The sequence below is a fragment of the Apostichopus japonicus genome, chromosome 19, assembly GCF_037975245.1.
Source record: "Apostichopus japonicus isolate 1M-3 chromosome 19, ASM3797524v1, whole genome shotgun sequence".
Classification (NCBI taxonomy): Eukaryota; Metazoa; Echinodermata; class Holothuroidea; order Aspidochirotida; family Stichopodidae; genus Apostichopus; species Apostichopus japonicus.
In genome coordinates this window covers 25,240,578-25,264,870 of record NC_092579.1, presented here as the reverse complement: position 1 = coordinate 25,264,870, position 24,293 = coordinate 25,240,578, and the positions used below count along the sequence as shown (strand labels likewise).

General features: G+C 43.6%; 1 protein-coding gene across 12 annotated transcripts in view; it reads right to left on the bottom strand.

Moving 5' to 3' along the window:
- Nucleotides 1-24,293, bottom strand: part of LOC139959354 (uncharacterized) — a 91,266-nt gene that overhangs the window by 45,049 nt on the left and 21,924 nt on the right. For 6 of the 12 annotated variants that reach the window (XM_071956860.1, XM_071956856.1, XM_071956855.1 and 3 more), the window contains 5 exons: nt 24,136-24,272; nt 15,312-15,567; nt 12,386-12,463; nt 8,597-8,732; nt 4,072-6,506 (listed from right to left, as the gene is read on the bottom strand). Coding sequence is in view for 8 of the 12 variants with exons in the window: in XM_071956856.1 (XP_071812957.1) it covers nt 5,958-6,506; nt 8,597-8,732; nt 12,386-12,463; nt 15,312-15,331 (783 nt within the window). In the remaining 4 variants the exon portion in view is untranslated. The other 6 variants (XM_071956862.1, XM_071956859.1, XM_071956850.1 and 3 more) reach the window with 5 other exon arrangements.

Genomic DNA, 24,293 nt, shown 5'->3' with positions numbered 1-24,293 from the left:
TTTAAACTTTTCTGGTTTGGTAGTGAACTGTATGATATTGCATGTCATATTTTTGGCGCTATATATATAGCACCAAAATTATGACATGCCATCTCCAATAAAAAAAATTGAGCTAGTAATCCCATAAACATGTAGGTGTCACTACAACTAAAGATAATCCAATTAACTCAATGCCTAAGCATAGTACAGTTGTACACTATACAGTCTACATTTAACCAATATGGTGAATGTTTATCACCTTTGTAGTGGAGCTTAAACATAAACCTTTCAAGATGATAATTTATTTTATATATGACTTACAGTGTGGCATTCTCTACTCATAATATCGCTTTCAACTTCTATTTTGCACAGATTTGGTTGTACTGATATCTCATCTCTGACCACCAATGGAGTTAGTATGTATGAAGTTAACGGAAGACATGTCTAGACGATTTTCTTAGCAGTTAACTTGTTACCGACAATAATCTTGTCCCTTCACTCTAACATATCATGATCATGAGAAAATTTCGTCAGCTGCTACACATTTAAGCAAAGACAGGCCATTGACTTTACACTGCCAGTCGTTCGCTGGAAATCCATATATTTGCAGTTCAAGTTGATGGGATATGACACTCAAAATTCTTTATCACCTCATTCCTTATTAAATAACAAATAAGAAGGCGTGTTTCTTGGTTCTGGAAATCGTGTTCAAGATAAGTTCTCATAGTAAACATATAACCGACCATATTCTGCTTCCTGTCGTAACTTTTGCTGTTATGGAGTTCTGTGTATGTCTTAAAGGTATTGAAGACTCGCCCCAAAACAGCGTGTGGCCATCTGAAAAAGTTAACTTTCCGTTGCTTGCATGTGACGTGTTGTTTGTGTTGCTACAAAATGCAGACAGTACAGTAAAATGTGATACCTTGTTATCTTTAGCTGGACTTGAGATGTCCATCGCTGCATTGTTTGTACACTGTGCTGTGGGTATTGACCGCAGCTGTATGTACTGACTATACACTAGTGTCTAATTACCAAAGGTAGCAAGCTGTGTGCGTATTTTCTGGGATACAAGATGGTGGTGTCTAACACATCTCTTACACCTCATTCGAAACTAGGTCAGATTACAGGCTATAGACATTTCTTTTTGCCCGAGCCTTAACACCCTTTAACAAAATACCCGTTGGATACATGAGAATCAGCCATTTTATTTGTAATTTACAATCAAGATTAAACTTTTGATGGTATCAAGTTGCACATTAAAGCATTATATAGGTAATCCTACTGTTTGTGGAAAGCAGTTCAATGGGGGAATTCTACAGGGAAACTTCTGCATGGTTTTATTGAGGTCTTTACCAAACTCCAAAGTGGATGTTCTTCATGCCCCCCCCCCTGGCTCCTACCCCCTGATCCCATGTATAATCATTTTTTCACTCTTTGCCCAGTCTGATATAGATTTGGAATATTGTGTTTGTGCATGACTATCATCCAATTTCATGTTTTGATTTTTACTTCATTAACTTTCTTTGAACAAACTTATCTCTTTCAAGAATGACATATTTAAAGTGTGAGAAACATGATGAGACAAAAAATCTAGCATATTGCATCCTGCTCTGTCCTATTTGCTTTATTCTTTCCCTTGTTTGGCTTTGTTTTTGTTTGTTTTTGTATGTTTGCAGCTCTTTTGAAGATGATATCGTTCTAATATATCCTTTCTAATTTGAACCACTTTTTGTCCAATAAGAAAAATTCATAATAAGAAACAACGAACCTTTATCACTGGAATTGCCTGGAATGTCATTTGTATATACAAATAAAAATTTGCTTCTTGCATGGCCATCACAACGGGGTTTAGGGTGCGTGGGGTGGGGGGATGACCCTCCATCTTGTTGAGAGGAAGAAAACCTTGACTCGACGATTGAGTAACAAAAAATAAGGCAGTGTAAAAAAGTAAACAATGAAGTAGTAATAAATAGGTGTCAGGCCCGTACGGAGAGGGTTGGGGCAGTGATGATTTTTTAAGGTCAGAGAAGTATCTTCCAGCTACTTCAGGGTTGCTATTAGCAACAACAAAAAAGTATTTTGGAACTCATCACAGATAGGTCACAGACTAAAGAAGACCCCTCCCCAGGTCACAAATCAATAACTTACCATCCCAACTCCTCCCCCCCCCCATCCTTGGACTCAAAATTATGTGTATTGGCAGGGGCGGCGATCTGTTTCAAATATTGGGGGGGACATTTGCTTGGGTGCAGACGAATTACTATCAAAGCGGAGCGCCACCATTGGTTGGCGCGCAGCGTACAAGAAAAATTCTGGTTTTGATAGCCCCCCAGATCACCGGAAATGGCACTTCTCGGGCTTGAAAATGGCCAACCAAATGTACACTTTTGCCTGAGAACCAAGTTTTTTTTTCATTTATAACCTTTTTTCAAGATTGTCACCAGTCACACATCATGTTCGACCTCATTGCATCTCCTGTGGATCATTGCTTTTGCAGGTAATTCTACGTAACGCCCCACAATACCCGTCAGCCCCAATTTTCAAGGTATTAAGCCCATTATTTGTTCAGAATTTGAATAATAAATTCACTTCAAAACATATCCATAATGTTGCAAAAAATTCTATCTATGGACAACCAATATAAAAAAAAACCTCAACCCCTAACAGACCGGTCAAAATTGAACGAGTAGAGGGAAATATGATGAAGAATGTTGGTCAAGGAATTTTCGAAAATTCAGACACAGTTAAATTATTGGTGTACAAATATTAAAACCTCTTATAACGGCTACTATCAAACTTAGATATCATAGAAAATACCCCAAAAATATGCTTGAGGAGGAGGGGCAGTTTCCACCCTTCGCCCCCCCTCCCTTGGCTACGCACCTGCGGTTAGAAATCTTGTAGGAAACAGGGCAAATGGAAACCCAGTGAATCCATATCGATGTGGATCATATATATGATTGTACGTACTGACACTCATACACAAGAGTCAAACCAAATTTCATTACGGATGCGGTCCGTCTAGCTATTCATTTCGAAAAAAAAAGAAGTAAAAACTACTTTCGGTCATATAGTAACAAATTGTGACACGGTTAGACAGGCACCTTGCGAGGAATTTGCCAAAGGAGGGGCAAAGCTTGTACCCAGACTTTCTAAGCTTAGCGCCACCATAAGTTGGCGCGAAGCGCAAAAGAAAATTTTGGCCGAAAATGCCTCCCAGATCAATGGAAATGGCACTTCCCAGGCCTTGTAAGTTGCATCTAAGCATTTCCTATTTTGAAATTACTAGCGATATCATAAAAAAATACAAAACAAATGCTTCAAAAAAACTACGCCACCAAATATTGGGGGGGATATTAGATACCATATCCCCCCCACCTAAAATATTGGGGGGGACATGTCCCCCCCGTCCCCCCCATGATCGCCGCCCATGTGTATTGGCCTGTATGTTGTATACAGCATTGCCGATTTCGTTTAGCATGTAACTTGAAAAAACCTTTGGTTCCCGTCCAATAATGAGCTTCATGCACGGATGAAATTTCATATTGGCTAAGCAACTCTCGTAGACCTATGAAGTGCAGTTACCGTAATTGCCAAACCTTACCCATTGTGTGTTGGGGACACACGACTACAATGAAACTTTAAATTCCTTAAGTTCGTAATCTTTTACCTCTGCAATTATCATTTTTTGTTGTAGCTGTTGCCTGCACTATCCCGTATCCAGAGGAAGTTGGGGAGGAAGTTAGGTTTATGCGATCTCTCCCTCTGTAAAGATGACTCCCAAAAACTTACCTGGTTTTAGGGTCTACGAGCAAAGATACCTATCTCATACTTACACAGCGCCCCCCCTTATCTAGCCTACTAGTCCCATTCTGGCAAATTCTACCATACCCCAACTGGCCACCCACCCGGCTCTTCCTCTTAGTCTCCAGAATTCACATCGTAAGGTCTTGGCAATCCGCCTCGACCGGTGCCCTTGAGTGGGGAAGGAGGGAGGGAAACCAGTATCAGATAGGTATCGTCGCTCGTAGACCCTAAAACCAGGTAAGTTTTTGGGAGTCTACTTCACTCCTTTACCTATCTCATACTTACACAGCGCCCAAGAGTGACACAGGCGTCATCGGTGGTGGACCCAGGTGCCGCGTCTTGTTAAATGTTAAGATGACGTACCCGTTACTTCAAATCTCTTCATGTCGAGATGTGTCCATTTCGTAGTTCAGTAAAGGTTTCCAACTTCCTATCGAAACCACCTAGCGCATAGTCACGACTAGGCCATCAGGTGTTACGAAATGCAATTCTGCTTAAAATGTCGGAACATCGAACATTATTCATGAAGCGCCTACTGTATGTTCGGGCGTGTTATCGTTTGTAACTATGCTGGGGTTCTATCCTACCCCTTTTCCTAACTTACTAACGCGTTTGTCTTGGTAATTCACCAAAGAAATAGAGAGGCTTACTCCGTGGGATCACTCTCGTATTCGACAGCTCGTTGCAGCAAACGTTGAGCTCACACGTGGCAAGCCAGGTGCCTGCTTGGCGCCTTCTCTCTTAACAAATGTACAGCGTGTACACTTTCCTGGCAGTTTGCCAAGGTTCTTAAGTTTTCGTTTTTCCCTGGCACTTTGCCAGGTTTGCCAGGTGGCTGCTTGGCCCCCGTCCTCTCTTAACAAATGTACGGTGTTGAACACTTTCCTGGCAGTTTGCCAAGATTCTGAGAAGTTAAAGTAAAAGGATACGTCCTGACAATCGATTTGAAACCGTTCAGTCTTGCACATTTTAACCTGTTCTGGGTTCCACAAGTAAGTGTTTTAAACAACCGTGTTTGAACAACAGTGTTTTGACACAAGTAAGGTTTAAAACCTAGGCATATGAGCAACACCTGCGATGAATTATAATTGGAGAGGAGTATAATTAGCGAGGAGAATATGACCCATGTATGCCCAGGAAATTTATGTCATGTCCTGGTTTCCGCTGGTACCGGTTAAACACACATTTGGGATGTGTGGCGATTAATGGTATAGCTATTGCGGTGTTTCTCCGCAATTGATTTGAACCTGTCGTCGCAGCTCAAGCTGCTAGTTCCGGGGGCAACACTTCCCCGATGTAGGAGACTTTCCCTCCTCCGTAACCCCGAAATCTAGGGGTCGACCTCGTCGTCTAGGCCGGACAGGCTGAACAGCGCTCTGCAAACCAGAACGTCCTCACCGAGGAACAAATCAGGTTCCATTCTTTGGTCTGGGATTGATCGTGGTGTCGCGGCCGGGCTGGCCGTGGGTTGCGGTCGCTCCTCGGCCCCGATGTCTGTGTTCGGTGCCCGTCTGTCCTTCCCCCTCTGAGGCTGGGGATGAGTATATCTCCCTTCGCCGTGGGGACCTCGCTCGGGGCCGGCCCAGCAGATGTTACTCTCGTCGGCACCAAGCCTCGGGACCGGGCGCGGCTCCGATTAGGAGATCTGCGGGCCGGGCTTCTGCCCCTGCTGCCCCGTTCTGGGGGCCCAGCAGTTGTTATTCTCGTCGGTTCCCGGCTCTGGGACCGGCTCTGGGTTCGGAGTGGGACTTCGGTTCTGGGCTCCCTCTGGAGTCTCGTCAGACCCGGGCCCTCCGGAGCCCATCTCTGGGGCCCCAGCAGTCGATTGTAGCTCTGGTTCCCAGCTTCGGAACAGGTCTCGGATCTGAAGTGGAACCTCGCTTCCGCACTCCCTCTGGGGTCTCGCCGGACCCGGGGTCTCGCCGGACCCGGGGTCTCGCCGGACCCGGGGTCTCGCCGGACCCGGGGTCTCGCCGGACCCGGGGTCTCGCCGGACCCGGGCTCCCGGAGCCCATCTCTGTGTGTGTACCATGTCGGGTACCACTCTCCTCGACCGGACATTTTGTCCGTTCCGGTCGGATTTTTTTTTTTTTTTTTTCTAGGCTGGACCAGACATCACTGGTTCGGTCTTCCGTGGGATCGTCCCCAGATAGAGCCGCATCCTGCCCGGGTCATCCTGGCTCCCGGGTCTCTGGGAGTCTCTCCATGCTCTGGCTCCGGCTCCGGGGGGCCGGACCTTCCGGCCTACCCGGGTCCTGGGTCGAGCCAGCCTCCTTGCTGGCTCCTCGAGTTGGGCTTGAAGGCCTACTCCGCACGGCTACTTTGGCCACCCACTCATGATCCAGGGACGGCTCAGCCTGCCTGCTGGCCTCCCGAGTCGGGCTTAAAGGCTTACTCTGTGCATGCACAGCTACTTCAGCCACCCCCTCTGGATCATATTGGGACCCTCCTGGGTCCCGACTGGAGGCGGATACTCTGGGCCTCTTAGGCTTCTTCGCTGGTGCCTTCCCTGGCTTTCCTGGCTCCCTGGAGCCGAGTTGTCCTGGTCTTTCTTCCGGGCTTTGTCCGCCAACCAGTCCTCCACTTCCTTCCAGCGGTCCTCTGGCCAGTTCGTACAGACGTTGCATCTGGTGGCCTTGTTGCAGGTGCGACATCTGAGGCAGGAGCCGTGCTTGTCCCACGTCACGAAAGGCCGGTACCGCTTGCATTTGGTGCCATATCTGGGAACATGTGGTAAAGGAAATCATGCACACATATAGGTAGACAGACTGTCTATCAGAGCCGGGAACACCGGACAACTGTAAATCCTAATTGCTCCACAACTTTCCCGCCAAAACGATGGAAAGTGGCAGGCATGAGCGAGCACCTCTGTGTACCGAAAATAAGCTTAGGGCCGGGAATACCAGACTACCTAAAGTGCTAACTCAATTCCCAGTTGCAAAGTCCGCGATTTTCCGCTAAGGGAGAAATGGCGAGAAACATACATGTATACATATAATACGCATATAGTCAATGAACCCCCGACACTAGGGCCGGGAATACCGGACAACCTAAGTGCTGAACTAAATCCCAAGTTAACGAAATACCCCTGTAAGGTGATCGAACCTGTGGACAATTGGACATCGAATCTAAAGCGACAACCGCAACCAAAGTTGTAGCAAAGTAGCAAGGCCCGCAGCCTAAATGCTACCAAGCTAGGCTTTCCTAATGAACAAGAAGTAGCTAAGGCCTCAACTGCCCGCCCGCTACAGTGTGTTAGGCTCTGCCGCCTAAGCTGACAAAAACTGACAAAATTTGCAGTGCAAATTTTACTTATGAAAAACGAAGGATACCCGACAGAATGGGCTTGATTCTGTTGCTGGCCGCTTGTCTATGTGTTTCTTCAATTTAGTTGATATGGTAGATCTTATCGTTAGAAAATACGAATTAGAAAATTCATGAGCCAAAATAAGACCAAACTCTTTGAATTCTGGCAAATAAGAGGAAGAGCAGGGTGGGTGGCCAGTTGGGGTATGGTAGAATTTGCCAGAATGGGACTAGTAGGCTAGATAAGGGGGGGCGCTGTGTAAGTATGAGATAGGTAGAGGAGTGAAGTAGACTATGAACGCAATGTAGTGGCCGAATACAACATGCAACATATGCGAGGATAAAATAGCAGCAATCACAACAAAAACATGATTAACATCTTTTACAGATGGAAGACTTATTACTTTTCTTCTTTTTTCCCTTCCATTTTTGTTTTGCAACAATGCACAACGTCACATTTATTTCCTGTAACATCGAACTATGTATGCATCTGCTCTAATTATTGATATAATGAACTAAATTGCCTTTTGAATGTCGAAATGCCTAAATTTTATGCAGGACAGAATATGCTATGAAGTATTTGTGGACATTCTGTACCAGGACATTTCGTCCGGCAGGACTATATTTGCTGTGAGGTGGGGACACAATTTTCAGCGGATAATGTCCGACCGGACTAAATGTGCTGGTACAGAGTGTCTCCGCGGACACTTTGTACAGGGGGACACTCTGTACTGTCACACCTGCACCAAAGCAAATGTCCCCCCCCCCAATATTTGAAACAGATTGCCGCCCCTTGTGAAGACATGCATATTTTTTATACCCAATAACTGCCTTCAATCAGGGAGTCATAATAGAAAACTGCTTTAATTCATTGGATGCTTTCTTTTTTCTAGAAAATGCTGTTACATATAAATTTTTTTCTTTTCCCCCCATTATGGGGACATTCCGTTTGTAATGCAATATCTTGGGTATGTCTCAACATGCTCAGTAAAATTTACCTCCGTATTTTTCTGTCAGTAATCTGTCATGTCTTACAGAGATTGAGCAGTTTGCTTCCAATTGCCAGTTGTTGCATTATCTTTAGATTAAAGTTAGAGACTACAAGAAGCTTTACTGTGCCTTTTGTCATTGGTTGCGAGGAATGTTTTATAGCTGTGTGTTATTGTCTACATAAGGCCTTCTACAGAATAGCCCAGAGTACGTGCAGCTGGTCCAGATCAGGTTCCGGCCATTCCTCCGTATAAATTAAGCAGGCATAGCCTAATTGGGTTCAGACATAGGACCCCTTTCAGAAGAATCAGAAGGTACCTTGCAACTGAGATAAAAAAAAATTTAGTTTAACTACTGCGCTGGATCAAGGTGACCTTAGAGTACATTCAAGTGGGCTTTCTAACATCATGCCCGGGTTGAGCTCTAAATATCAATTTCATAGGAAACGAAACAGCAGTGGCAGAAAATTAACTCATTGTTCAAATTTGAGCAAAATAATAAATTTTAAACTGACCTTTATTCTTCTGGCACTTAATGAAGTTTGTTTGGTTAACTCCAATATCTTTTCCTTGTTCAAACTGCTCCCCCTCTGCAGCCCATGACACCAATATTCCTCAAGTAGTTTACTCTCATCAGCAATTAGTGAATTCCTACAAAAGAAACAGAAATGTAAATTCACCTGGGGAAGCAATTTATTTAATTCACAAGCTAAATTGAGCAACATGTAGTAAAATTTCAAATAATACTTAAATACTTTTAATTAAACCAACTCATTTTCCATTCTTTCTGTTTGTAGATAGTTTGTGATCAAATATTTCATGTACATGCAAATTCATAATGGACTTTACAACATTGAAGGTTTGCTGTATTTGGCCCTATATGCTAGATTTTCAAATATGGTCGCCATTAGACAAAATTCTTTAATCTTTTTATTACCAATCTAGAGGAAATTTACCATTTCTGCATGTCCTTACTTGGCAATATTCAGGCAGGGAGCTGCTACTCTAACTAGCAGCTCCCTGTTAGAGTAGCAGCTCCCTGATTCAGGTGAGCATGCAAGGTGCCCAGGTCTTTCTGGGCCTGCATTACGCCTTATAGCTTGTCCTCACTTTTTTGTTTTTACAAGTGACTTCAAGGTTATATGCTACCTCAGTTGATTCTTCTCTAATTTGTCAATGGGGAATATATGGCATGACATTTTGATCTATTAGAAGGTTATCATCACAGCTGCTGCTAAGGATTAATGCCATAAATTTAACTTCAAAATCTCCTCAAGCTGAGATAAATTCCAAGGACAGGATGCAGTAACAAATTGCAGTGGGATTTATTATTTATTTCAGAAACACTTAGTTTCTACAGCACTAATCAACAGGCCTGGTAACAGCTAAAAGAAAACCTCTACTCCTTTAAGAACAGTTAAAAGAATATCACTATATTGATTGAGGATGAGGGGATTAAAAAAAAACTATAGGCTTATGTTGTAACTGCCCTATATACAGAATGTTAGATAAGGTAGCTGTCAAACATTTGAAAATATTTATAGAGCAATAAGAACAACGTGCCAGTTAGCCATGAGTAGATGGAAAATGAACAATTGGTACCAGGGGCGTATCCAGGATTTTCTAACCCGGGGGGCGCGAATTAATATCTAAGCGGAGCGCCACCATCGGTTGGCGCGCAGCATACAAGAAAATTTCTGGTTTTTATACCCCCCAGATCACCGGAAACGGCACTTCTTGGGCTTGAAAATGACCAACCAGATGTACCCTTTTGCCTGAGAACCAAGTATTTCCCAATAGTTTGTTTTCCATCCATAACCTTTTCGAAGATTTTCACCAGTCACACATCATGTTCAACCTCATCGCATGTCCTGTGGATCATTGCTTTTGTAGGTGACTCTACGTCGCGGCCCACAATGCCCGACAGCCCCACTTTTCAAGGTTTTCAGCCCATTATTTGTTCAGAATTTGAAAATTCACATTTCTCGTGAATAAACTCACTTCAAAACATGCCCATAATGTTGCAAAAATTTCATCTATGGACAACCAATATAGAAAAACTTCCCTTCAACCCCTGACAGACCGCTCAAAATTACACAAGTAGAGGGAAGTATGATGAAGAATGTTGGTCAAGAAATTTTCGAAAATTCAGACACAGTTAATTTATTGGTGTACAAATATTAATCCCTCTTATAACTGCTATTATAAACTTGGTTGAAGGAAATGGAAAAATACCACATATTTTCGGAACCGAACACTACACACATAGGCGTAGGAGGCGGGGGGGGGGGCTCTTACTGAGAGAAGACATAAATTGCAATGATGTAGCTAAAGGAAATGAATAGTTTACAAAATATCTCCATGATAATTAAAATAAAGTTCTAAGTCATTCGCCATTACTAATGTAAAAGAGAATTTGACATAATTGGACCTCCATGCTTTTTCTCAATCTACATAAGACATTTCGTTGTTTACATTAGCATCCCACGGTTTACTGCGCTATATCCACGGACGTACGGTACACGATGGCTGGCGATGTGATAACCGGTGCTTGCTTATATGATATTGACATTAACACGTTGAACGAGCGCAGAGCGCGCGAAAAACTTAGGTTTTATACTTCCAGGTTAAAAATGGATATATCCAGGTTAATTATAAATTTAAAGCAAAATTCACAAATCTCTATTAGTAAAGTAAAGGTCTGGTGTATTAGCCCTTAATATAGCATGCCAGCACTGAATAAGTCATCACTCGCCACATGCATTGATGTGCTTGATCTACCTACCAATGAACACATTGCTTTAAAGCCAACACACATGTTCTCTGTACAAAAAGCATCTAAGCAGAATGCAAGCAGAGCAGACTGTTCCTGTCTAGCCTGTAAAGGTCACTTACGAATGATGTTATGTAACCATAGATTTTTTCAAAATATAACATGCACTGACAAGGTGAAATGGGAGCACTGAAGTTGATAGATCAACAAAATGAATTAAGACCAAAAATTAATTTACAAATTTCTGCAAATGACGCAGGTTAAACCAGCCCTCACCCTCACCATGCCCCAACTCCCAGCGGACTAACAAATAATGCAATACATGTGCTCTATTTATACTTCTAGTACACTAGCTTTTTCCTTATCAACATTCTGTGATTTGGATCCACCAAAAACTATATAATACTGGTACTTACTTTAGGCTCATTGTCACATGTACGGAGAGCCAAACGTTCCATAAATGTCGAAAAAAAAAGTGAAGTGTCCAAGTTAATATATATATGTCCAATTCGATATCAACATGTTACAATTGGATATCAACATGTTACAATTCCATATGAACATGTCGAAACAAAATACAATATGTCATTGCGTCTTGCGTCTATCAACATGTCAAATTCAACATCAGCATGTCGAAAACTTGTAACAGCATGACACGTACTACACTGGTCATGTCAACATTGCATGCTAGATACAATATTGACGTTGTGCTATAATTTTGGAAAATCGGCGCGCGCCAACGTTTCGTTAATGCCCAAAACTGTATATATATGTCGAGATTTATATGAGAATGTCCAAAACTTGTGTCAGCATGTTGAGAGAAGGAAATCAAATATTCAAGCCAAAGGGATCATGTTGATGCCTTAGTGCAATTTTTAGGCCCTTTGTCTGTTTTCACATGATTAATTCCTGTGTGGGCAATTGGGCCTTTGAGGTTGCTGCATGGGCCCCGTTACAGTTAAAAAATTAATTCGTTGATATTTTGAATACCGCAATGTCCAATAGAGCCAACACATCTAAAAGAGTTATCCTGCTTTTTGTTAACATAATCAAATCATGTGTGGGCCATGGGCCCTTTATGGCTGTTGTCTTGGGCCCGGTACAGATAAAAGTCGCCAATGGTATTTTTTGGTTTCTCCAATGTATAAAGGGTCCAATGCAACTACAGGAATTATCCTTGTGTCTTTGCACATGATTAAATCAATATTATTATTATCAATAAAATATATATTAACTTGGACACTTCATTTTCTTTTTCGACATTTATGGAACGTTTGGCTCTCCGTACACATGCACAATTTGAAAACTTTAATGGTCTCCAATTAACTCAAGGCACACACATTCACCTGCAACCTCGCACACACACACACCCAATAGAAAAAATATTTGTACATACATATTCATACAACTACCTCAATTATAAAACTAGGTGGCATATGACACTTGCAAACTTGTTCTGAAAAATGAATAGTAAATCAGAATTCTGTACGAGAGGAAATCAGACATTTGTCAGAAGCGGGCATGTGTTTACCTGGCAATGAAGTTTATGTCCATATGCATGAAATACAGGCAGTGCCATATCAAAACCTCCCAATTCCGGCATGTTTCTCTGTGGATAAAGAACAATTGTTAATGATTTGAATTCAAAATATAAATTTGTTTCAATTATACTCAATTGGCCCTTTCACGGACATTAATTAGACAGTTTTGTGGTCATGTATCATGTATTACAGTAACAAGAGCACCAACAGGGCATAATCTCTTACTATTAGGTGATAAGTATTTAAGGGGAGATGGGTTTTGCAAGGCTATGGTAAAAAGGGGACTGTAGTTTTCTTGCAATGACCAATAAACACAGCAATCACTTACTGTTACCAAGTCGCCAAACAGGAGATAGCTGTAGTAAAAGCATTCAATATCTTAGATTGGTAAAAGGTACTTAAATACTTTTTCATAAAAAAATTTCCATTTTGATTCAAAACTAATCTTTTTGTTCTGTAACATAGTATCCTTGCTAATCTGTATAAGAAATGGGTATCACATTACTGAAAAGGAAATGACCATATATAAGGTCAACAAAATGTACCGTATTACAGTGGTTTGTGCTGTGGATCATTGCCATTTAAAGGCTCAGTTCTGGTCAGTACCAAGAAATGTCATATGGTTACGAGACATGAGTTGGCAAAGAAGGTTTGCACTTTAATGTGCTCTAATTGGATTCCAGTAATTGGTGTTTCAGATAAAGTTAAAATTATGCAAAGGCAATTAATTCTCACTCATGCATGCTGATGTATACTTGATACAGACTGGGGGCATATGGCTGTTGGCTACATGCTTACTCCTACACCTTAGAGAGCTATCATCATTTCAAACATTTTAAACTCCTTAGTGATAAATGTAGGCACACACGATGTTAGTTCTTGAACATCCCATGTAGGCCACTGCATAGCCTATGATAACTGTAACCAACTTCATTGTCCATCTATTGCAACTGTGGGAGGAGAAGCATATTTTTACAGCCATCAGCCATTTTACACAAAATGGCTGATGACTCCTACTGTAAATGAACTTTGATCTAAGCTTCCTGAGCACTAAGTTAATGCCCCTATTGTGGTGATCACTGTGATAAATTTTCACGAACAAATGCAGGAATAGTAGCATTCTATTTGTACTTATTGACAGACGGATAGGCAGACGTACAGACATGGTAGATAGACTGACAGATGGGCAGACCGACGGTCAGACAGATCTATAGACAGATAATTTCAGATAGATGGATCTGAAATTGGGCGATGTCTATGTCGGATACTAGTGTGAGCTAAGAATGTGATGCATATTTTCCTCCTACATGAAATTCAATTAATACAACAATGTGCCAAAACGAATTCAAGGAATAAGATTTAGAAAAATCACTCTGAAACCTAGATTAACTCAACATTGTGAATCTGTTTCCAATGGAAAATACATTACGTATTGGGCATATTGTATTCCACATACAGGTGTTAGAGGTACGCACCTTAATGCGTCCTTTGAATTTGCATGAAATATCATAATGTAGTGAAGTGAAATTTTGTTGTGTACACCCGTTCAGTATTTGCATGTATTATGTAATAGTTCGTAATAGCCAGTTTGTAGCGTTAGTTGTTTCCACGTGTATTCTTCAGTTCTGTACACGGTGTTGTATGGCGAACATCGTCCCTGCAGAGCTCCGGGGCATCGCCTCGTTATCCCTTTCATATTTTGTTAATTTTTACTTAATCTGGATCGTTAATTGTCCAGAAATACCTATATCCTTACTATCTGGAGTCCGTGAGGAGATGTCACCCTTCTCAGAGGCAGGATGCCTCAGGTTTTTGGATGGTTTGGCTTCTGGCTCGAAGTCATTGGTTTCCAAGATGGCGGACCTACTACAGTATATAGCGAGCTGGCTAGAGTTAGCGTTGATGAGTCTTGATGTACGCGACCTCCTGTACCGCGAGCGAAGAGTCTCCTTCGTCTTGTTATCCGCGAGCGAGCTGAACCCAGTATAGTAAGGGATTAAGTCATACATATTATTTTTGTTAAATGCTGTATGTACCATTATTGTTAATTGAATCGTAGTTGTAATTGTTGCCCCTCTGGCTAGGTTGTACTTTACTGTGTAAAGTACATGATAGGTTGTGTTTTGGACCTTGGTCCTATGGGTTTATAGCATGCGTTGTGTACACTGTGTAGATCAGTGGTTGTGTATTGTTAAGCACGTGGGTGCTAGTAGTATTGTGTACTTTTATATTGTAGAGTGACAGTACTGGTTAGGTTGAGTTTATATACAGAGAGTTATTAACAGTTACGTGTATTGTACTGTATTGACAGTTGAGTTGTATTATTATTTTTACTGTACCTGTATTTTGAGTATTATACTGCTCGCAGTGTAAAGAGCGTATACTGTATTCGTATTTTGTATCTTGAACATATTGTTACTGTTGGTCACTATAGAGTTGTCTCAGAGCTTGTCCTTCTAATCTTAGCCTTTGTGGATAGCTATGGAGTGCCAAGTCTCTTGAGAGTTTGTGGGTTCAGGAGGTAGAAATTCCTGCTGTCTAGGAACAGTACGGTGGAAAGGCCTATAATGAGTTGCAGCGGCATGTGTTGCCCTAGGCTGGCCATTACGAAGGTGTTAAATTCCTCGCCTGTTGGCAAACGTTTATTATTAATTATGCAGTTTATTTCATAATGTTCATTTTACATTGTTATTTATACGCTTTACACATTTTTATACAGCATTGTAAGAGTACAAGAGTTATTTCATAGCTTGAGTATGTATGGTACAGATAGAGTTCTGTAATTGGTATTTCACAGTTGGAGCATAGGTTCTGTGAATATTTCGTAGTTTCAAGTATAGGTTTTTCCCCGAGAAAGGATAGTTTTAATAAGAGTAAAGAGACCCTTAAGCCAGTTAAATTCATAAAGCCATTTACCGTATACTGTCATGTATCATGATTTGTTCATTTGTATATTTTCATTATCATTTTCATAGAGTTTTGCAATAAAATGTCAGCCGTTGTTTCAACGCAAGAACACTCTTGCCTCCTCATTGATCACTTATGAGTTCGAAGCATAGAACCCTAAATCCGGTAATTTCCCCCGCCATCCGCGGTTCGCTTTGAAGTTACATGATAGTGCAATGTACTGCCACCAACCAACTTCTTTAACAGTAGTGCTGGGTATGCATACCTGCAAAAGGAAAAAATTACCTAAAAGTGTTAACATGGAAAAAGCTGCTAATATACCTTTCAATTCTTATGCCCTCTTAGGACTTGGGAGAAATTCTTATTGTTACTTCAAGGCTTAGGATGATCCTTATTTAGAATTACTGTGGAAAGTACAGAGCTCATTTCATACCATGGCAAGACCATTAATTATTCCAAAACTTACTGGTTTGGATATTTACGAGTGACGAGCTTACCTGTCTCCTCACAACCTTAGCACCTCATTTACCGTGCCTATAAAGTCCTGGTAAAATAATAATACTGTGCACCCTCTATGACCGAACCCCCCCCTCGGTCACTCCTCACTACTCATGAGACCACTCCTTAAAAGTGGCCTCACGGTCACCGAAATAGGGGTGGCCAGAATCCTCTGGCCATCCCCAAGGACTCCCGTCGACTAAACTTCTCAAAGGTGAGTCCTTAACAAAGGGCACTGATGCCTTCCTAGCAGGGAGAGTGTAATCCTCCCCGCCGCAGCGGGTAAGGGGGGGGACACTCTCCTGAGCCCTGCAGGCGAAACTACCCCTTTTTCCTAACAAGGAGCCTCATCCTGTAAAGGCCCAACACTTGCTAACCCTAAGACAACTTAGGTGAGTACGCATATGAAATACACAGGGTACAAAGTTACCCTCACCGATAGACCTGGCCGGTGAATCTTAGTAGTTGTTGGCTCTGTCTATCTGGTGTTGTGCTTGGAGTCGTGAGCCTAGTCGAACGACTGCTCCCCCGTCCGGCTGTGTCACACCCCCTCGGGGGAGGGAGGCGGGAATGGAGACAGGTAAGCTCGTCACTCGTAAATATCCAAACCAGTAAGTTTTGGAATATTTACTTCGCTCCTCGCTTACCTGTCTCCTCACAACCTTAGCACCGAGTGGCACTGCCCGATGGTGGGAGGCCCGAGGGGTGGGACCAAGTACCAACCGGACCTCGCATCACCGCGCTACCAAAAGCTGCCTCAGCATGTAGAGTGTCAGGTAAGTAACAGGCGACGAACGTAGTTGGTGTTTTCCACGCTGCCACCTTGAGGATGTCCTGTATCGGGATACCGGCAGAGAGAGCTGTGGAAGCCGAGGCCCCACTGATGTTGTGATCTCTTGGCCGGGTATCCCCCCCCCCTCGTGAACGGGCGGATCATCTACTAGCCATCGGGATAGGGTATCCTTGGCGGCTGCTGTTTAAGGTGGTCGTGGCAGGATGAAAAGGGAGGTTGTTTGTCTCAACTTCTCTGTCCTGTTTAAGTACCACTTCAGTGCCCTGACTGGGCACCATCGCTTGTCCTCAGCCACTGATGAAAGGGTTTTGATTTCCGGAAAGAAAATGTCCCCGGGCAAGAAAGTCAAGGCCCGGTTCTTGGCAATAAGGGACGGGTCTGGAACCGTCCTCGCCCCATGGCCCTCGAATCTGATGTGGTTCTGTTTGGTTGTTAGGGCTTGGAGGTAACTCCTTCACGCTGACGCTACCGCAATGACGAAGAGTGTTTTCTTTGTAAGAGCAGCCAGGGAAGCGTTCCCCATTGATTCGTACAGCGGCCCTGCCAGGGCATGCAGCACTGCTGAGAGCCCCGCAGAGGGGGCTAACTGTCTGACTCGTGGACGGCGATTAGCCATGCCTTTGGTGAGCTGGTCAATGTCTGGGCTAATGCCCAGCGTGGAGCCGTCTGGAAAACCAGACGTCCCCGTCTGGGGCCTGCGTGTGGGACCTGCGGCCTGGGACCCGGGATCCGGAGGGAGCCACTAGGATGAATTTACCCTTGGAGCTGCGAATCTTCCTCAGTATCTGGCTGATCATGCCAAAGGGGGGAAGACTTTAAACCTCTGGTCCGTCTCAAGGCAGGGACCTGGCGCTATGTGGAAGGCTGCAGGTGGGACCGCCTATTACAAAAGATGGGCAGCCCATTGTTGCCCTTTGTCGTAAACAGGTCTATCAGAGGTATGCCGAACATGTGGAAAAACCTACCGCATATTCCTTGCGAAGGGTTTACTCGTCGGGGTCGAGTTGTCCCCTGGGCAGAGCATCGGCCCTCACACTCTCCTTTCTGGCTATATGGGAGACCCATAGGGCCATGCCAGATTCTGCAGCTGTGGTGAGGGTCTCCCATGCCAGACGGCACAATCTCTCTGCCCTGGTGCCACCCTGTCTATTGATGTAGCTACTGTACAGTATGCCACCACCATCGTGTTGTCTGAGAGGATGGTGATCAAAGTGCCCTGTACTTGGGCTTGGGAGGGCTCCAGAGAGCCCCAACCCCACAGTCCTGAGAGCGAGGCGAAAGTACATGAAACCTGGTTATCTTTGCAAATAGAGTGTTGGGGCCGATCCCTTGCCCTGCTGACGCCACTGTGGTGCAGGAAAGTGGTTTCTCTGTATATGCTGCTAAAGAAGTCAAGGACAGTGGCCTGTATGATGACCTTGTTAGCGCCTGCAGTACAGCAGCACTCGCAGTACTGCTTGCAGTACCACAGTACCGCTGATGACCCCTTTAGTTATCAACCAGTTGCAATCAGAAAACCTCTGAAGAAAAGTAATGCCTTGATGATGTAGACCTAAGCTGTACCCTGTAGGGAGGTTTAATGGAGTTTCTTTCCATGAAAAAAAATATTAATAATAATATTGAGGGTTGAACTGCGCCGGCCTATCTATCGATAACGAAGCCAGAGGCGCTAGCAATATTACCCTGGTCAACAATAACCTGTTAAACAGAGAGAAATCCCTCCTGGATGGAAAGAGGCAATGGAGATAAAGTGCCTTGCCCAAGGAAACAACAGAATGATCTGGCCAGGACTAAAACCTGCAAGCCTTAGATCACCAGTACACTGCCTACACCGCTTGACCACAGTGCTCTCCAAAGATTGAGTACTGAATGGATAGTTTGCTTCATCAGAGTCTTAATCAATGCTACAGCTGCTATGTGGCTTTTACAACTACAGTATATGTATGTATTTGTGTATGTAATTTAGATCATCCTGCAAGTAGGAACTTGTGAAGAAGCCTCATTGGCTTATCAAAGCTGCAAGCTGACCAAAGTCAGTCTCGTACATTCATATTTAATGTCCATGACTATGAATTGTCAACAGCTCAGTAACTGGACAACATACATTAATCTTGGGGTGACTTGAACCGGGGACCTTTTGATTGGAAGGCACCGGGTTTAACCACTGTGCTAACTAAGCTACAGCCCTACTCACCAGGAACAAACTCCCAACAGGGGATGTGTAGGGTGGGTTTGTAGAAATTCCACCTCATAAATCCTGGCTGTTTAACGGAGTCCAGGGAGTTACTCAGCAAACACAAAGGCGTTACTAAATGTTTAGTCTTTTGCTATGATAGCGTTATTAGAGGTGTAAGAAATATGTTACCGAAACCCTTTAGGGGCTATTATTTCAAAACATTTTCCGTTAAGACATTAATATAACATTAATATAACGTAATATCTCATAGACATCTTATGTCAACGTTTTATCAACACCACATTTAACGTAATAAACACGTATTGAATGTTAAGATAACGTACCCGTTACTTCTCAAATCTCTTCCTGTCGAGATGTGTCCATTTCGTAGTGCAGTAAAGGTTTCCAGCTTCCTATTGAAACCACCTAGCGCCTAGGCTAGTCAAGACTAGGCCATCAGGTGCTACGAAATGCAACTCTGCTTAAGATGTCGGAACATCGAACATTGTTCATGAAGCGCATGCTATATGTTCGGAGCGTGTTAGCGCTTGTAACTTGCTGGGGTTGTATCCTACCCCTTTTTCAACTTACTAACGCGTTTGTCTTGGTAATTCACCAAAGAAATAGGGAGAAAGGCTTATTCCATAGGATCGCTCACGTAGTCGATAGCTCGTTGCAGTAAAAGTTGAGCTTACACGTGTCAAGCCAGGTGACTGCTTGGCCCCCCCTCCTCTCTTAACAAATGTGCCACGTTGTACCTTTTTTTCTGGCAGTTTGCCAAGGATCTATGAGCGTTATGTTTCCTGGCACTTTGCCAAGTCTCGAGAAAGTTCTCTTCCTAGCATTTTTCCAAGGTTTTAAAGTAAACAGAATACTGTACGTCATGAGAACCGATTTGAAACCCCTCAGTCTTACGCATTTTAACATGTTCTGGAAGTGGGTTCACCAGTGTTTTAAACGACAGTGTTTTTAAACACAAGTAAGATTTTAACCTAGGCAAATGGCGATGAATTATGATTAGAGAGGAGTATAATTAGCGAGGAGAATATGACCCATGAGTGTCTGCAGGTACTCGATAAATAAACACACATTTGGGATGTGTAGTGGTAGCGGTGTTTTTCCGCAAATGATTCGAACCTGTCGTCGCCGCTCAAGCTGCTAGTTCCGGGGGGGGGGGACACTCCCCCTATTCTGGGAAGCGGGAGTAACCGTCCTCTGTAACCCCGAAATCTAGGGGTCGACCTCGTCGTCTAGGCCGGACAGGTTGACCGACGCTCTGCAAACCAGGTTGTCCTTGCCGGGGAACAAATCAGGTTCCATTCTTTGGTCTGGGATTGATCGTGGTGTCGCGGCCGGGCTGGCCGTGGGTTGCGATCGCTCCTCGTCACCGATGTCTGTGTTCGGTGTCTGGGGATAAGTATATCTCCCTTTGCCGTGGGAACCTGTCTTGGGGCTGGTTCTCTTTTCGGATTGGGCGCTTGCCCCTGCTACCCCGTTCTGGGGGCCCGGCATTGGTAATCTCTTCGGTTCCCGGCCTCAGGACCGGCCGCGGCTCCGGTTAGGGGGTCTGCGGGCCGGGCTTCTGCACCTGCTACCCTGTTCTGGGGGCCTAGCAGTTGTTAATCTCGTTGTAAATGTTGTTGTAGTTGTAAATGTTATTGTAAATGTCGCAGTTGTAAATGTTGTTACTCTCGTAGGCTCCCGACTTCGGGACCAGTTTTGGATCCTGTTGGAGATCTGCGGACCGGGCTTCTGCCCCTGCGCCCCCATTCTCGTCGGGCCCGGGCCCTCCGGAGCCAATCTCTGAGGACCCAGCAGTCGATTGTATAGCTCTGGTTCTCGGCTCCGGGGGCGGTCTCGGATCTGGAGTGAAACCTCGGTTCTGCCTTCCCTTCGAGTCTCGCCGGACCCGGGGTCTCGCCAGACCCGGGGCCTCGCCGGACCCAGGCTCCCGGAGCCCGTCTCTGTGTGCGTACCACGCCGGGTACCACCACGCCGGTACTCCTCGACCCGGACATTCTGTCCTTTCCGGTGGGATTTTTATTTTTATTTTTTTTTTTTTTTTTTTTTTTTTTTTTTTACTCGCCGGACCCGGGCTCCCGGAGCCTGCTATGGGACCGGCTCCGTTTCAGCGACCCCTCGGTCGTACTCTCTCTCTCGGACCCGAGCTCTCCGTGGCCTGTAGCCCGCGCTCCATGGTCTCTCTTGCTGCGACCCGGACTGAGACGTTGCCTCTAGCCCGGCCGAGCCGTGCCTCTTCTCAAGAAGTCTTTTCTTGGCGGGAGCCTTGCTCCTGCCCTTCCCTCTAGCCGTAATCAACCGGACGTCGCCGGGACCGTTAGGGGTACTCTTTGCTGCGACCCGGACTGAGACGTTGCCTCTAGCCCGGCCGAGCCGTGCCTCTTCTCAAGAGGTCTTTTCTTGGCAGGAGCCTTGCTCCTGCCCTTCCCTCTGGCCGTAATCAACCGGACGTCGCCGGGACCGTTAGGGGTACTCTTTCTCTCTCTCTCCACCTCTCCTTCGGCCCTCTCCTGGCCACTTTCCTCCACCTCTCTCACCACTTCTCCCTCCTCCTCTCTCTCTCTCTCTTGTCTCTCCTATATCTTTTTCTGGGGCACCGATGGCCTAAGGAATCAAGTCCAGCCTGCCCTAAAGCTTGCTTCTTAGACTCGTAAGCCACTGGTCTATCTAGTGCCACTGGGCTGGCGAAAAATTTATGCAGACCAGGCATGGGTCCCGTCTGGTGTAGGTTCTACACTTAGGACACAAATCGTGTTCGACCCAGGTTCTGCCTGGCCGAAACATCGAGTAGTTAAAAAACTTCAGCTGGTTATGAGACATACTAAAACGCTCGAATTAAGGAAAGACTAACTCTTAAGCTTACGGAAAAATGCAAACTAACGAGAACGGGAGATAACGGGAGGTACATAACGGTGAGTAGAGGTACGTAGAGTAACCTAGCAACGGCAAAATACGAAAAACGCTACGAAGTGGCCTAACAAAATCAACACAAGCTGAAAAAGAACATGAGAGAGCGAAATATAGAAGAAGAAATCGTGAATAGAAATACAATGTAGACATGCTATGAACATGAAAATACAACGACACGCCTATAGCGTGGGGAAGGAAAATGGCGGGAAACCTAGGCAGTTTGCGGAACTGCTACCCCCGCAAAAAACCTAAGGGCGGAAACGCACTAGGAATAAAAACAGTCCCCAAAACCCTCCCTTTCAACAAAAAAGGATACTTATCGGGCTGGAAAGGACTGCAATACTCCTAAGAATCCGAGGAAAGAAACTTCCAAAGATCGCTAAAGAAAACCAAGACGAAATCCAAGGGAAATATATCCACAAGAAATTCACTTGAAGACACTTTTAATGGTAGAATGAGTAGTGAGGAGTGACCGAGGGGGGGGGGGTTCGGTCATAGAGGGCGCACAGTGTTATTATTTTACCAGGACTTTATAGGCACGGTAGAATGAGGTGTTAAGGTTGTGAGGAGACAGGTAAGCGAGGAGCGAAGTAAATAATACAAGACTGCTTTACAATATAGGGTGCTAAATTTAGGCCAATAACACAGATCTCCAAGTACAAATATAATCTTAATCTGCATCAATACTACCAGTGATTAGCTATGTATGACCATGTGATCATGATAGGCTGTATACCTACGTTCACAATGTGTACGTACAGTAATATATAATAGGGAATCACCTGTGCGTGTACTTGTGAGAGTGAGTATGTTGCGGAAATAGAAGTGCTAACTGCAAGTCGATTGTTTTGCCAATTTGCACACATTACATCAATCACCCAATAGATGCACTCAAACAAATGGTGCTTTAGTGAGAAACTGGTGAATAATTAAAACTATTTTGTACAAGCAGAAAACATCAAAAGGGGACAAGTTAATTCACTCGGTTAGAAAGACAAATAAGAACTATGAGGACAATATATCAAAATCTTCCATCAGAAAATGCTTTAAAATGTTCACTAGAATTATCCCACACCATTTCATGCTCAGGGTGAGTAAATAAAATAGCATGATCAGAACACTCTACACCAATTTCTCAGACATACTAAATATACAGCAGTTTGATATCCATGTTACCACAATGGCCAAGTTACACCACATCAACGGTAATGTATGGTGTGTAAATACTACAGAAACCAATTACATACAATTTGACATGCATCGTAGGGAGGGCATACACTTTTCGATACATGTGCAGGCTTCTAGGATGACAAGATCAATGAATGCATTAATTCGATTGTGGATACTGAGTGTGCTTTGCACCTCTGATGCATCTTATCATCACTAAGAAAAGATGTTAACATCTCTAAAAGGATATAGTAGCTGGGTCTGATGAAAGGCATAGTCTTCAAATAAAAAGAGGGCAAAGAAGAGCAGTTCAGGACTTCATTCAGGAATGCTCACGACAACCACCAGCATATCTCATTGTGTTCACGTGATGAACAACCTTCAAGAGCTACTACAAACAATGCACTAGTTTCTGAAATATGCAAACTAAATTTCATTCCTGATAGTCAAAGAGTTCTTGCAAGTTGAGTTTGACATGCAAATGTGCCAAATAGGTTTGAAGTTTTGGTTTACATCACTTGAACTTTACTTACATCATCATAAATCAAAGCAACACAAATATTATGCATTTGTACTATGCCAACTAATCCATTTCATCAGACCTATGGTCAAGGAAGTGTATGTGGCACAGAGCCCATGAAAAGATATTTCAGTAATTATATTCCTTTGTTAAAGATACAATAACTTATGGAATGAGATTATGTGAGAAATAACAGTAGCTGTGGCCTGTCGATCATTGGATATCTTGGTATTCTCTATTAATGCTCAACATTTGATAGTTGTGACACATGAATTAGGCTTAAAATATGGCAGAGGATCTTGAAAGAGTCAAAGATATGTTTACAGAGCATCTGCACTATGACAAACATTTTACAGGCTTTAAATCTATCGGCCATTCCCAACCACATCAAATTGGCATATTCAGCCCAAGTGGTTGAAAGATCCTAAGCTATACCCTCAAACTTGCCTTGGAAGTATAACTATTTCAGTACATTACCAAACATGGCTACTAGGGTACTGCCGTGTTGGTACAAGGTTCTTTACAAAAATTGACTGAAGCAGCACACCACCCCCTTTCTTGTATCATGGATGCTAAATAATGATATAACTTCCTGATCAACAAACGTAACTAGCTGATTATATCTTAATTTTATTTTATTATAACTTGTTCATTTTTTTTAAATCTGAATTAAATTTCTCACTCAGAGTATATTATATACTTTTGACAGAACTTGAGTTACAATCATAGCACAACTTGATATACTCACCGTTCACCATAGCGCATGCTTAAGAAAAGGCGAGGAATACCACGTCTACATGCACAGCCGAATACACCCTTTGATGATAAGTTTGCGGATTTGTTCTTTGAGCGAGTTGCATTGGCTGCCTGGAAGTTGCTACAATCCTAGAGATATGACACAAAATA